General features: G+C 42.7%; 2 protein-coding genes across 3 annotated transcripts in view; one reads left to right on the top strand and one right to left on the bottom strand.

Moving 5' to 3' along the window:
* akt1s1 (AKT1 substrate 1 (proline-rich)) overlaps positions 1-6,942 on the bottom strand; it is a 49,208-nt gene extending 42,266 nt beyond the window's left edge. Inside the window, exon 1 of one of the 2 annotated variants that reach the window (XM_059953471.1) lies at positions 6,883-6,942. The gene's annotated coding sequence lies outside the window, so the exon portion shown is untranslated. Of the gene's footprint in view, positions 1-6,598; positions 6,840-6,882 lie in introns of those variants that run through there. The other variant, XM_059953472.1, reaches the window with a different exon arrangement.
* Positions 6,943-8,114: 1,172 nt separating this feature from the next.
* Positions 8,115-16,187, top strand: part of tbc1d17 (TBC1 domain family, member 17) — an 86,990-nt gene continuing 78,917 nt past the window's right edge. Inside the window, exon 1 of the mRNA XM_059953469.1 lies at positions 8,115-8,177. Coding sequence (XP_059809452.1) covers positions 8,151-8,177 — 27 coding nt within the window. The 5' untranslated portion in view covers positions 8,115-8,150. The remainder of the gene's footprint in view (positions 8,178-16,187) is intronic.

Below are 16,187 nucleotides of genomic sequence, written 5' to 3'. Positions count from 1 at the left end.
TACACCAGCAGTGGTCCACCCTCACAGCTAAGTGCACAACACAAGTTGGTGTTTAAAACTGTTATAAAATTCTGTACACTAACTGACATGCAGAGTCATACACTCAATGGCCACTCTATTAGGAACACCTGCTCATTAATGCAAATATCTAATCAGGCAATCAAGAGGTTTAGTTGTCATTCAGATCAAACATCAGAGAAAAAAAAGTGTGATCTCAGTGAATTTAACCATGGAGTGATTGTTGGTACCAGACAGAGCAGTTTGAGTACCTCAGAAACTGATCTTCTAGGATTTTCACGCACAACGGTCTCCTCAGTTTACAGAGAATGGTGTGGAAAAAAAAATCCTGTGAGTGGCAGTTCTTTGGGCAAAAATACTTTGTTAATGAGAGGTCAAAGGAAAACGGCTAGACTGGTTCAAGATGCCAGGAAGGCGACAGTAACTCAAATAAATACACATTACAACAGTGGCGTGCAGAAGACTACACTGGGTTCCATACCTGCGGCCAATTTATTAGGTACAGGAGTGTATCTAATATATTGACCATTGAGTGTACGTACACCATGAAAAGAGGACTTTCAGTCCACTGAGTCTATGCCGATCAAGTGCACATTTTCACTCAACCTGCACTCCATCTTTAATATCCTCACATTTCTGTCACATCCTTCCAGGTTCCACCAAAGACCAGGGATAATTTAGTAGCCAACTTACCAGCGTGTACCACCCTTGGGATGGTTGAAGAGACCTCTGTAGCCAGAGAGAACAGGCAAACTCTACACAGTCAGCACTCAAGGTCATGACTGAACCTGGAACTCTGACATGGAGAGGGAGCAGCCCTACTAACTCTGCCACAGTGCCATTTCTGTCACTTATATCAATACAGAAGTTTGCATGCAGCAAGCTCCCACAAATACTAAAGTATAAAGGACTAGGTAACCCATGAGGATGTGCAAGGGTTAAATGATAGCAGGGGTAACTCAATCGGACTCTCCAAAATAGCATCGTGGGATCTTATGTACCCACATTTCCACTCTCCCCCTCCCTCCCTTATCATTACTATTTTTATTTATTGACATACAGCGCGGAACAGGCCCTTCAAGCCGCACCACCCAGTAATCCCCCAATTTAACCCTAGCCTAATCAAGGGACAATTTACAATGGCCAATTAACCTACCAACCAGCAGGTCTTTGGACTGTGGGAGAAAATTGGAGCACCCAGAGGAAACGCACACAACGGGAAGAATGTACAAACTTCTTACAGGCAATGGTGGGAAGTGAACTCAGGTCACTGATGCTGCAAAGCGTTGTGCTGAGCACGACACTACTGTGCTTCCCCTTCTCAATGGAATCCCACCAATCACCCTTCAGATCTTGCTCCACCCCTTCCTCACACCACACATTTTAAACATGCTTTCTTCCCTTTTTCTTTCAGTCCAGATGAAGGGTGTTGACACAAAATGAGAACTGTTTATTAATTTCCATGGAGGCTGCCTGACCTGCTGAGTTCCTCCTGTATTTTGTGTGTGTTATGTCCGTAGCCCCCTCCCTTTGTGAGAATCGCAAGAGCACTTGTTGGGGGGGGGGGGTCAGTAGACCCAGGAAATGGGGGGGGAAGGGAGGGAGAGGGGGAGGGGGAGGGGCAGGGGCAGGGGGAGGGGGAGGGGGAGGGAGAGGGGGAGGGAGAGGGGGAGGGAGAGGGGGAGGGAGAGGGGGAGGGAGAGGGGGAGGGAGAGGGGGAGGGAGAGGGGGAGGGAGAGGGGGAGGGAGAGGGGGAGGGAGAGGGGGAGGGAGAGGGGGAGGGAGGGGGAGGGAAAGAGAGAGATGCTGAATACCTCGTTCCACTGGGATGCAAAATAAGGCGACATTGACCATTGTCTCATGGAGACCACGTGTAAAGCCCTCGGTGGGCTGGTTGAGAGAGAGATTGCATCATCTCAACCAGATTGACACCTGAGACCCCGTGAGGAAGTATAAAGGAGGCTCGGGGGGGGGGGGGGGGAGCAACCCCTTCAGACGCACCAAGAAGACACAATAGCGATCCCGTTGTAGCGGGAAGCCATTTTGAAGGAAGCCACATGTGTTAGATTCTGGGTTTGGAATTTGTGGCCGGAATCACGGAAAACCACTTTTAGCTAACAACGGGGAAGCCCGTTTCCCTGATTCAACAGATTTGGCTTCATAAAGACCCGGGCAAGTTTTTCTTTTCTCACCAATCTCTCTCTCTCTCCAACAAGTGAAAACCCAGCGCCCCCCCCCCCCCGAAAGCCAGAAGCCTGCAGGAATTTGAGTGACTTTTATATTTCCATCGGACACTAATTTATCCCCTAGACAAACGATCGAGCTGTTTCTTATTGATGGTTATTATTAGACCCGCGCTTTTAGATTAAGTAGTGACTACGTATATTTGAGTGTTTGTATTAATCTTATGCTTGTGCCCCTTTCATAAATAAAGAAAAAAAAAATAGTACCATCAGACTTCAACGGACCTCTCTACCTTTGCTGGTAAGTGATCCCGTTATGGGATTTCATAACATGTGTTAATCCAGATTCCATTATCTACAGTCTCATCTCTTAGGATATTTTGCCAATTTGTGATTGTAGACTAATATGTAGCTCAGCCTCTCAACCAGAGGCCTCCAACAGTAAAGAGATTACCTTAATTTGTCACAAGTACATCAAAATGTACAGTGAAATGTGTCATTTGCACTGATGACCAGCAGTCTGAGGATTGTGCTTTGGGCAAGTGTTGCCACATACTCACAATTTACTAAATTATATGCCTTTCGAATGTGGGAGGAAACCAGAGCACCCAGAGAAAATCCCCATGGTCATGGAGAAAATGTACAAACTCCTTATGGATAGCGGTGGAACTAAACCCCAATCACAAGTACCAACGCTAACCACTATACTACCAACTATGATGGAATGGGGCTTAAGTCACAGGAGGATGGTATTTGAACAGAGAAGCTTCTGAATCAAGGGGCAGATCTGTCCTCTTAGGTTACAGGTTTAAAACAAAGCCCTCAGTATTGTTTTAAAATAGATCTTAGTTCGACCATAGAGGAAGAAGCAGAGACACAAAAGACTTCAGATGCTGGAATCTGCAGCAAAAATCAAACTGCTGAGCATTTGAAATGGCATTGACCTGATGGGCTAAAGGGCCATATTTGCTCCATTCTTGTTAGATTAAAGTACATAGGGCACAATGTAAAATAACAACTTGTATTTTGGCACCACTGCCTGTGTAGCACACTGTCAGTCAAGATTATGCATATCTGTTGACTGGCAACTTGCTGCAAAGGCCAGACCAGGCAACTGATTAACAGAGTGCCTGCCCCAAGCTCCCCGCTGCATGCTATTTCAACTCCCTATTGTCACACTGACACAACTGTTGACCTTGTCCACCGTCATTGTGAGACCCAACATAAACTAAAGCAACGACACCTCAATCTACGTGGGTAGTCTACGCTGCCCTTCCCAATCTCAGGTAACCCTCACCTTCTGATTCAAACCTCATCCTCTCATTTTTGTCCCCTTTCCATACTCTCCAACACTCACCCCCCCCCCCCCAAATCATCCATTTTCTTCCACTTCCAGGTCCCACTCTCTAAAACAACCCACTGGAATCTCACCCTCATCTGGTTCCATCTACATTTCTCATCTCTCCAGTAGTTCCATTATCAATTTAGCCTTTTAGCCTCCTGCCCTAAACAGTTAACTTCTGTTTCCTAAATCTACCTCTCTAGGTTCCATCTAGTAATCATCCCCCTCCCACTTACCTACCAGCCACCTCACCTCCTCCCATTCTGTACTTCACACTAACCATCTTCTCCCTCCACACTCAGGATGCAGGCTCTTGACCGAAATACTGACAATTCTCTCTCCCCAACATACAGATGCTGCTTAACCCAGTCACATCCTCCAGAAAGCTGCTTCCTTAGACAAAACTTTTTACATTATATGCCAATGACTTGTATGATGATACTGATGACTTTGTTGCAAAGTTTGTGGATAATACAAAGATAGGTGGAGTGGGAGGTAGTTTTAAGTACAGAGGCCAAGAGACTTAGATTACGAGAATGGGCAAAGAAGTGGAAGATAGAATACTGTATTGGGAAATGTATGGTAGAAGAAAAGGATAGACTATTTTCTAAATAGAGAGAAAATTCAAAAATCTGAGGTGCAAAGGGACTTAAAAGTCCTTATGCAGGATTCCCTAAAGGTTGAGTCTGTGGTGAGAAAGGTAGATGCAATATTAACAAATCTTTGCTTGTATATTCTAGTCCTCTTGAAATTAAATGTTGAGGGTTTATAAAGCACTAGTGAGGCCTCACTTGGACCACTGAGAGCAGTTCTGGGCTTAGAAAGGTTGTACTAACATTGGAGAGGGCTCAAAAGAGGTTTACAAAAATGAATTCAGGATTGAACGGCTTGTCATATGAAGAGTGTTTGATGGCTCTGGGCCTGTATTCACTAGAAGTAAGAATGAGGGGTGACCCAATTAAAACCCATCAAATGATGAAAGGTCTGATAGAATGGACGTTTCCTATGGTGGAGGACCTAGAGTCAGAATAGAGGGGTGTCCTATGAGAACAGAGATGAGGAGGAATTTCTTTAGCCAAAGAGTGGTGAATCTGTGGAATTCATTGCCACAGGCAGCTGTCGAAGTCAAGTCTTTACAAATATTTAAAGCAGAGGTTCATAAATTCTTGATTGGTCCAAGGCATGAAGGGATACGAGAAGGCAGGAGATTGGGGCTGAGAAGGGTAATGGATCAGCCATGACGAAATGTGGAACAGTCCCGATGGGCCAAATGGCCTATTTCTGCACCCATATTTTATGGTCTTAAGAAAAATTGTTTTATCATGGATATGGGGGCTCCGAAGTCATGGTCTAGAGAGCTCACCAATGCCTCTACTTTCTCATGAGAAAAAATGAAATTTGGCACATCTCCATCAACCCTTATCAATTTTTATAGATGCACCATACAATGTATTCTATCTGGATCCATATCGGCTTGGTATGGCAACTGCTCTGCACGTAACCACAAGAAACTGCAGAGAGCTGCAGATACAGCTCAGCACATCATGAAGCCAGTCTCCTCACTGTAAACTCTGTACCACCAGTATCAAAGATAGCTTCTATGCTTTTGTTACCAGACACTTGTATGATAAAATGGACTCTTGACCTCAATCTATCGTGGTATGTTTACCTGCGCTTTACTTTCTCTGTAGCTGTCACACTTTATTCTGCTACTGTTTACCTTGTTCTTCCCCATGCACTATGTAATGATCTGATCTGTATGAACAGTACACAAGACATTCACTATATCTTGGTAGATATAGCAATGATTAAAAACAAAGACCCCACTCTCCAGCACATCGTTGAACAGATAATGATAGCTTGCTGCTATCATTTCAAAGTAGATTATAAGGCATTTGGAACACCCTGATAAACACAATACAAACTCTGACTTTTTCCAATGGACAGAGAGGACCTCAGATCAGCATACGGGACAAACCTACAATCTTGGCTTAAGCATGTTAGCCTGCCAAACCAAATTTTTACAAGAGCCACAAATTTGATGGCTTATCTATTGTGCAATTGAAAAAACATCATCCAGAATTTCAAAACAACAACATGATTTGGTTATCAAGTTTATGCCATAAGTCTGTACATGCTGGAATCTGCATTGGAAAACTACTGGCAGCATCTGTAGGCAGTCCAGATGAAGAGTTGTGATTCAAAACGGCTACCATCAGTTTCGCTCCACAGATGCTGCCCGACCTGCTGAGTTCCTCCAGCAGTTTATCTCATATAACCTGTTAATAGCCCACTAACCCAGTCAGGCCCATTTCCTTTATAACCCTACAAGTTACCCTTTTTTTTGACTGCTTCAACCACATTACTGACAAGATTATATCCTTATTTATTTATTTATTGAGATACAGCAGAGTAGCCCCTTCAGGCCTTTTGAGCCATGCAGCCCAGTAATCCCCTGATTTAATCCTAGCCTAATCACAGGACAATTTACAATGACTAATTAACCTACTAACAGGTACATCTTTGGAATGTGGGAGGAAACCAGGGTACCTGGAGGAAACTCACATTGTCACATCATTCAATAAAAATTTAAAAAACAAGTCCAATAAAAAATAACATTACCTAACAAATTTAGCATTAAATTCAACCTCCACCAATCTTGAACCATCTTCTACCTTCTATTAAACCTGATTTTGCCAAACCTCTTCTCAAATATCTTTACTCTGTCCACTTTTAAAATGAAGGCACAATCTTCTAAACCTAGAATTATTCCAGGAGGTATTTTGTGTTTTCTCTAACAGTGACAGTGATCAGAACGATCAAACACCTACCCAGAGCCTGAACATAGCCAATTCTAATATACAGTATTACCGTTTATTTTTGAAGACTAGGATTTCTAAAAAAAACACTAATCACATTAACAGTGTGTCCCCAAGAGGCAGTTAGGTCTCTCCCATCCCTATTTACAATTTGAAATTTGTCCTTTCTCATTTTTTTCTTTTTTTTTTAAAAAAAAAGTAGAATTTGATCACATACGACAGGAAATGCAGCTTACAAGAAATATTGCCACGAGTCGTCTCTCAACACATTAACAACATTCCACAGAACAGGTAATCCACAATAGCAGAGCTGAACAAACAGTGTCGGACACTTATAAACAACTAATCCAGAGGGCGCGGAGAAGAGCAACGTGAGGAGCTCCACGGGTAGCTGAGAGAGGATCCAGGCATGGATAACAGTCCAACATATTGAAGCGTATTAAAATAGGAAAGAAAGCGAGGAGGATTTCGAGAGGTCGAGTCCGAAAGCAGAGCCCCCCTCCACGGGCAGGCTCCTTACCTGCTTCTCCCTCAAGCTTCCCCACAGCCAGAGCTTCCGAGGCACAGCCTCCCTCCTCTGATGTCATCACGCAAACGCGCACCACGTCAAACCCTAACACTTTTAAAGCGAGTTAATTCTTTCCCGGAGTTGACCACCATTCTAAACGGTCGAGCGAAACGCGTGGAAGCAACAGGGGATCGCAAATCGTCATTTTCAAAAAAAAAAAAATCTTAAAAAGCGGTCGCCGGCTTTTGCCCCTCACAAATATGACGCCCGTGCGGGGAAAATGGAGACGTGTTTAATGACCGATAATTTATTCACTGCCGTTTTGTTTCTACAGAGATGTCGTTGCACCCACCCCACCCCCCATCTCAAATATGAGGTGAAACTGGGGTGATCTATTTTGAAACGACCGAGATGCAATCTGAAGGAGAAAAGGTTGACTTTCCCCTCATTAAAATGGCGGCTGGCCCGATTCCTGCACAACTTCCAGCGAAGAAACGGCGCGGCTTTCTCCCGACCTCGGGAAGTGAGAGCTCTTACTTAAACAGAATGAGATAGCTGACTGTCATCGTGTAAAATAGGGCATTTATTATCTTTAAGATGGTTTCCCCTCCCCATCTTCATTCCCCTCACAAAAATGGTGACCGCCGGGAGGGAATTAATGCTGCAAAATTAAGGCGATATTGAAGATGCCAGGTGAAAAAAACCTCACGATTATGAACGTAAGAGCCTCCATGCAATGATTAAAAATAATGGGGAGTGTACTTCGTGCCCTTACTTGAAGTGAACAAAAAACAAGTCGCAACGATCTCCCAAGTCGTAAGACTATAATATCAGTGAAACTCTCATAACTCTCAGTAAACTACAGTGTAACTCTAAACCTGGAACCCAGATCAGGAAAAAAAGATGTACAAGTTGGAAATCTGAAATTAAACCAAAAAATGTAAATCTGAAATAACAATTAAAAACTGGAAATCTGACGTAAATAAAACAAAAAAGCACCTGAAACAGCATTGAGAAAGAATTTTAAAGAAGTGTCTTGGAATTGAAACGTTATTTTTTTTTTCCTTCCACTGACACTGCAAGATTTACTGATAGTTAAAAATGTGTAATTCAAACTTCTTCAGCAGCTAATAGAACAAGTATTAACTTTAAAAAGCGAGCAGGTGAGGTACTCTGACCACTCCCCCAGTTGTGGGTGAGTTGCGTAGGAACCAATTAAAAAAATCGACACTAACCGGATATGATGCAAGGAGTTTGTTTTGGAGAAGCAGAGGTAAAGAATGGGTTCGTCTGCAGACGGTCACAAGGTAATAGTTCGCTGTTTATATACTGCAACTTAGAGGTTTTGTAAGCTGTGATGCCGTAAAATAGTTACAGACAGTTTAAGACTATAACATCATCGGTTGGTACTGTAACACGGGACCCAGAAGGATAGGATCACGCATAGAGTATTTTAAGGAGTTAACTATTTATATACTCTTGTACAGCGAAAGCTACAGCACATATTATAATGACGGAAATACCATCTGCAAACTCAATAACTAAATCATGACAATCTGAGATAGAATGGTAAATCAAGACAAAGCATTTGCTGAGAGTTCAAAAGGCAAAGCAAAACTTCTGAAACTTAAAATCTGGAATAAAAGGAGGATATTCACGATGCACAGTAAACCGAACTACAGCAGTGGGAGGGGCAGGAGTCAGTCAGACAGACAGAGTTAACTTTCTAAGTCAATAGCCTTTCATCCTTGCTTTACCGGATATGATCCTGTAATTGCAGACGACTTGGAGGTTGTTGGCAGTGTGGATAGTGAAGGTTGTTGGTTACAATCAGACATTGATAGAATGCAGTCCAATCACAAACAAGAGAAAACCTGTAGATGCTGGAAATCCAAGCAATACACACAAAATGCCAGAGGAACTCAGCAGGCCAGGCAGTATCTATAGAAAAGAGTACAGTCGACTGTAGTCTTTTCCATGAATTCCTCCAGCATTTTGTGCAGAGCTGGGCTGAGAAACATAGAAAATAGGTGCAGGAGTAGGCCATTCGGCCCTTTGAGCCTGCACCACCATTCAGTATGATCATGGCTGATCATCCAACTCAGAACCCTGTACCTGCTTTCTCTCCATATCCCCTGATCCCTTTAGCCACAAGGGCCTTATCTAACTTCCTCTTAAATATAGCCAATGAACCAGCCTCAACTGTTTCCTGTGGCAGAGAATTCCACAGATTCACCACTCTCTGTGTGAAGAAGTTTTTCCTCATCTCGGTCCTAAAAGGCTTCCCCTTTATCCTTAAACTGTGACCCCTCGTTCTGGACTTCCCCAACATCGGAAACAATCTTCCTGCATCTAGCCTGTCCAATCCCTTTAGAATTTTATACGTTTCAATAAGATCCCCCCTCAATCTTCTAAATTCCAGTGAGTTTAAGCCTAGTAGATCCAGTCTTTCTTCATATGAAAGTCCTGCCATCCCAGGAATCAATCTGGTGAACCTGAAGTGGCAGATGGACTTCAATATGGAAAAGAGTGAAGTGATAAAGTTTAGAAGATCGAACTTGAAGGCAGAGTACAAGGTTAATGGTAGGATTCTTAGTTGAGTGGAGAAACATGGAGATCTTGTGGTCCATGGCTATAGATTCCTCAAAGCTGCCATGCAAGTTGATAGGGTGGTTAAGAAGGCATATGGTGCCACACTTGGAGTATTGGGTTCAACTTTGATCGTTTCATTATAAGAAGAATGTAGACGGTTGAGAGAGTGCAGAGGAGATTTACCAGGATCCTGCCTGGATTAGAGGGCATGTCTTATGTGAAAAGCTGAGTGACCTTTGGAACAAAGAAGGATAAGGGGTGACTTGATAGGGGTGCATAACATTATAAGACGGATAGAGTAGACAGCCAGTGCCTTTTCTTTCCATGGTGGCAATGGCTAATACGTGAGGGCATAATGTTAAGGTGATTGGAGGAAAGTATAGGGGGGGATGTCTCTTACACAGAGAGTGGTATGTGTGTGGAACACATTGCTGGGTGTGGTGGCAGAGGCAGATACATTAAAGACATTTAAGAGACCCTTAGATAGGCACATGGATGAAGTTAAAATGGAGAGCTCTTTCAGAGGGAAGGGTTAGATCGATCTTGGTGTAGGTTAAGAGGTTGACTCAAGATCCTGAGCTGAAGGACTTGTACTGTGCTGTAATGTTGTGATTGACTTGAAACATTTGCTCCATCTCCCTCTCCAAAAATGCTGTTAATCTACAGAGTATTTCTTGGGTTTAATCATAGGCAGAGAATTACAAGCTCACTGGATGTTTTTTTTTTGCAACATTCTCCGTAAACTCTAGAGACAGTTGTGCATGAAACTCCCAGAAGATCAGCAGTTTCTGAGATATTCAAACCACCCTGTTTGTGTCAACTATGATGCCATGATCAAAGTCACTTAGGTCACATTTTCTCCTCATTCTGATGTTTGGTCTGAACCTCTTAACCATGTCAGCGTGCTTTGAGTTGCTGCCTCATAATTGGCTGATGAGATATTTGCATTTCTGAGCAGGTGTACAGGTGGACCTAATAAAGTGGCCACCAACTGTAGAACAGTACAGCACAGGAATAGGCCCTTCTAGTCTTCTAGGTGAAGATCTTTCCTCTGATGTTGTGGTGTTTGCTGAACTTGGCAATTAGCTTGCAGACGTTTCATCACCAGTCAAGGTGACATACTCAGTGCACAGCTGTTGGTGTTTCTCTCTGGAAATGCTCACAGTTATATAAAAACATAAGAAATAGGAGCAGAATTAGGCCATTTCATCGTCTGCTCTGCTATTCCATCATGGCTGATCTCGGATCCCACTCAACCCCATACACCTGCCTTCTCGCTATATCCTTCGATCAGGACATGATCAACTTCCGCCTTAAATATACACATGGACTTTGTCTCCGCTGCAATCTGTGGCAGAGCATTCCACAGATTTACTGCTATCTGGCTAAAAAAAAATCCCTCCTTACCTCTGTTCTTAAAAAGTTGCCCTCAATTTTGAGGCTGTGCCTCTAGTTCTGGATACCCCCACCATAGAAAACATCCTCTCCACATCCACCTTATCTAGCCCTCTCCCCATTCACTTGCCTCGGTCCTGATTGGCTACCCCTTCAGTTGACCCTTAAATTCTATTGTCTCAAGTGTCTTTGGCTCATAGGGGTTCGTAGATATCGTCTATGTATATTTGTTTACAGAGGGCTATATAAATGTGCCCAGAGAGAAACACCCAACAACTTCACATTTGAGGGCATCTCCTCGACTGGTAATGAAATGTCTGCCAGCTAGTTACCAAGCTCAAGAAACATTGCAGCATCAAACACCTTAGCCTCTTACCAATATCCACATTCATCCTGAAGATCCTTCCTCTCTCAGGGATGAGGTCCTCAGAGCTTCTGTTGGTATTTCTGTAGCTCTGTGTTTACGGGATGGGATTTCCAGCTCCCGTGGCCAACCCTCCTCCTTTTGCAGCCGAGCTTGGGATCTTTCACAGCAGAGTTAAGTGCTTATTGATGATCAATAAAAATACTAATAGGAATATCTATGTCAGCAAGATTGTCCATAATTATAATTGTAGATAGAATTGGCAGTTGGTTTGATGAATTAATCATGTACTGCATGTGTAATTGTAGAAGCTGTGAATGAACGTGTTTGTACATCTCAATTAGCTTTTAAATAACTTCTTTCAAAGTGCCATTAAGGTTACTTCTGGAGTTGCTAAACACTTTACACCAATAACATTACAGTACAATATAGGAAACAAAAGTAATTTGTAAATTGTTCAAAATTCTACCATCAGCAGTAGGGTGTGACTGTCAGTCTATTTGTGATGTTGATTAGTAAGCCCATCACCCTTACTGGGACATAGGCTGCCACAGCAGCTCACCCGAGTTCCCTGTCCTATGCCAGTCTTTCAAGTTGTCCCCACCTTCCTCTCCCAAGCTTGAGATCTTTGCAGCTTCTGCTGGCATTTCTGTAGCTCTGGGTTTTTACTGCATGGGGTTCTAGCCCCATGCCCAACCATCCACCTTCCTCAATCAGGCTTGGCGGAGTTATTTGCGACACTTACTATTAACCATAGCCGGACCTCCCCATTAGCCAGACTCTTTCTTCAGAATACTGCATTTACGAAAAAGGACCTTTGTGACCTGGAAGAGTGTGCCACTGGCATAGTAATTGCGGTGTAGGTGGTAACATTTTGACATGGATAGAAGACTGGCTGGTTAACAAGAAATAAAGAGTAGGCCTCAGCAGGTCTTTTCTTGGTTGGTGAGGGGTAATGAGTAATTGCCATAGAGATCAGTCCTGACAGCTCAACTTTTTACAATTCATATGAACAACTTGGATGCATTTTCTAGAAGTATTTTTGCCAATTGATAATAGAAAGATAGAAAAATAAGTCATAAAGAAGCAAGCTATCAAAGTTTGCAGAGGGATTTGGACCAGTTGAAAAAATGAACTGAAAAATGGTGGGTGGAACTTAATGCAGACAAGGTGTGAGGTATTGCACTTTGGGGGGACAAGCCAGGATAGGACTTACACAGTGAATGATAGGGCACTGAGGAGTGCAGTGGAACAGAGTTCCCTAGGAATACAGACCATAATTCCTTGAAAGAGGCTTCACAGGTAGATAGGGTCTTAAAGAAAGCCTACTTGGCACATAGGCCATCATAAATCAATGTATTGAGTACAGGAGTTCGGGTGTTTTGTTGAAGTTGTACAAGACATTGGTGAGGCCTGATATGGAGTATTGTATGCAGTTCTACAGGAAAGATATCATTAATATTGCAAGGATGTTGCTGGAACTTGAGTTCTTGAGTTATAGGGAAAGGTAGAATGGACTCGGACTTTATTCCCTGAAGCCATAGGAGAATGAGGGGAGGTTTGATAGAGGTATACAAAATTGAGGGATGTAGATAGGGTAAATGAAAGAAGGCTTTCTCCACTGTGATGTGGTGGGACTACAACCAGAGGTCATGAGTTAAGAGTGAAAGGTAAAATGCTTAAAGGGAACATGAGTGGTGCAAGTGTGGAGCGAGCTGCCAGTGGAGGTAGTAATTGCAGACTTGATTTCAGCCTTTAAGAGAAATTTGGATAAGTACATCTATGAGAGGGGTATTGAGGGCTATGACCGAGGTGTGAGTCGATGGGACTAGGCAGAAAAACAGTTTGTTATGGACTACACACACAAGATGCTGGTGGAACACCTGACGAAGGGTCTCGGCCCGAAACATCGACAGTGCTTCTCCCTATAGATGCTGCCTGGCCTGCTGTGTTCTACCAGCATTTTGTGTGTGGTTTTGTTTGAATTTCCAGCATCTGCAGATTTTCTCGTGTTTGCTTTTTATGGACTAGATGGGCTGAAGGACCTGTTTCTGTACTGTAGAATCAACATCAGTCTCCTCACTTCCTCTGATCCTGATATGCTGAGCCTCTTGCCCCCACACCCGTTAATAACCACTCTGTTCCCACCATCCCCCCTTTACCCCAGCTGCGTTCACTTCTTCTCCCCTTCTTCCCCCCCCCCCCCCCATCTCCCCTTGTATTTCCTGTGAAGAAAGAAGACGTTCGCAAGCTTTTTTAGAAAACCGATCATTGGATAAAGCTGCAGGCCCTGATGGTGTCTCAGCTGGTTCTCTAAAGCACTGTGCGGATCAGCTAGCACCTGTCTTCACTGAGATATTTGATACCTCCCTACAATTATGAGGGGTTCTGGACTGCTTTAAAGTTGCCACAATCATTCTAGTTCCCAAGACAGATAAGATCATTGGATTTAATGATTTAAGAGGCCAGTCGCTCTGACTTGTGAAAACCTTTGAATGTCTGGTATTGGCCTAACTTAAGTCCATTACTGCTTTTCTTATTTATGGAGCAAATTATTCAGTTGAGGATGTAGTTCATTTGTGCCTTCTCTACATTATTCAATATTCTAACTCTCCCAACAGCTCTCTGAGGATCTTGTTTGTGGATTATGTTCTCCTTTCAACACTATTGTCCTGGATTTGCTCCAAAGCCAGTAAAGACAGCTAGCTGTACCCTGCAGTGTCTGTCAGTGGATTATGAACCTCCTGACAGAAAGGAAGCAGTATGTAAGGCTGGGCTCCTACTTGCCCAGTCCAATGTCTATAAGCACAGGCTCTACCCAGGGCTGTTTTCTTCACCCCTCCTGTTCTCACTTTATACAAATGACTGTACCTCAAAAACAAATCCGTTAAAATTCTAAAGCTCACAGATAGCGCATCTGCAGTTGATCTCTTTAATAATGATGCTATTAATAATGCTATTAAAGAGAGGAAGACCATCATGCAGCATGGTGTGCTCGTAACGGTTTGGAGTTTAATGCTATCAAGACAGTGGAAAGGAGGATTGACTTCTGCTGATAAACCCCTACTGCGCCTCTTTGGAAATTAATGGTCAGGCTGTGTCTGTCAATGGACTACCATTAGTAATACATTGAAGTGGAGCAAGCACATTATACACATCACTAGGAAAGCCCAGCAGAGATTGTTCTTCCAGCTTAGGAAACTTAGTATTTCAGGCCATATCCTGGTGAATTTTTACTCAACCATCATTGAAAGTGTTGTGACCATTTCTATTGCCATTTGGTTTCCCGCCACCTCCTTCCTCTCCAAGTCCAGGTTGCAGTGAGTGGCCCATTCAGCGGAGAAGGTAATTAACTGTCACCTGCCCACATTAGAAGACCCGTTCACTGCCAGAGCGAAGTACAGAGCTGAAAAATTACTGCTGACTTCACCCACCCTAGCAGTCACCTAGTCACCAAATTGCCATCAGGGAGACACTGCAAGTCTATCACCACCAGGGTTACACGTCATCTCTGAAGCTTTCCTGTCGCTATCCAGCTTTTCAACAAAACTCATGAGGGTATAATACCCTAACTGTCCCTGCACAAGATCCATTAAATGGTCTTTCCTGATCTCCTTGTTCTGTTGCTAATTATTGAGCCTGCTCATATGTCCACATTTATTTCAGTTTGACTATTGACATTTGCACATGTAACCGTTCTGCTAATTATTGATTGCTCATGGCTGTTTGCACTGTGGTCTTGTAAATTGTTGGTTGCTGTTCTTGTTTGTTATGTGTTATGCTAGGCATCGAACTACAATCAATTCTGGTACTTTTCACCTACTGGCAATAAAATGATTCTGATTCTTTAGTACTCTGTGACTAAGTGACAGGTTATATGAGTGGGCAAAGATATGGCAAATGAAGTATAATGTGGGAAAATGTCACAATATCCATTTTGGCAGGAAAAATAAAAAAAGGAACATACTATCTCAATAGTGAGAGATAGTGCACTCTGAGATGTAGAAGGATTTGTGTATCTATATACATGATTCACAAGAGGCTAGCACACAGTCACAACAAGAGCTTCAGGAACAATGATTACCCCTCAACCATCAGGTTCTTGAACCAAAGGGGATGAGTTCACTCAACTTCACTTACCCCATCAATGATATATTCGCACATCCAATGGACTCACTTTCAAGGACACTTCGTCTCATGTTCTCTATATTTTTTGCTTATTTATTGTTATTATTTTTTGTATTTGCACAGTTTGTTGTCGTCTGCACTGTGGTTGAATGTCTTAATTGGATGGTCTTTCAGTGATTCTGTTATGGTTATTATTCTATAGATTTATTGAGTATGCCCACAAGAAAGTGAATCTCAGGGTTGTATGCAGTGACATTTATATACTTTGATAATAATATTTATTTTGAACTTCAAAGTATGTAGGGGGCATTTGGGTACTGAGAAGTCCATGTCTGGGTTACTGTATATGGTTTTGTTCTTCTTGTATAAAGAAGGATGGAAATGTGTTAGAAATAGTTTAGAAAAACGTTACTAGACTGATGTCTGCAATACCATCTTTGAGGAAGAAGTTTGTCTAAGTTTGTATCTGTTGAAGCTTTGAGGAGTGTAAAGGGCTTCAATGTTCAAAGAAAATGATAATTTTAAAGTACATAAATGTCACCGTATACAACCCTGAGATTCTTTTTCCTGTGGGCATACTCAGCAAATCGATAGAATAGTAACTATAACAGGATCAATGAAAGATCAACCAGAGTGCAGAAGACAACAAACTGTGCAAACTGTGTGAAATTAATAAATAGCAATAAATAATGAGAACAAGAGATAAAGAGTCCTTAAAGTGAGATCATTGGTTGTGGGAACATTTCAATGATGGGATATGTGAGTGTAGTTATCCCCTTTTATTTAAGAGCCTGATGGTTGAAGTGTAGTAACTATTCTTGAGGCCAGTGGTGTCAGT

This window comes from Hypanus sabinus, chromosome 29, assembly GCF_030144855.1.
Source record: "Hypanus sabinus isolate sHypSab1 chromosome 29, sHypSab1.hap1, whole genome shotgun sequence".
In the NCBI taxonomy this organism is placed as follows: domain Eukaryota; kingdom Metazoa; phylum Chordata; class Chondrichthyes; order Myliobatiformes; family Dasyatidae; genus Hypanus; species Hypanus sabinus.
The sequence above is the reverse complement of the archived record's forward strand: the minus strand, read 5'-3'. Positions and strand labels throughout refer to the sequence as shown.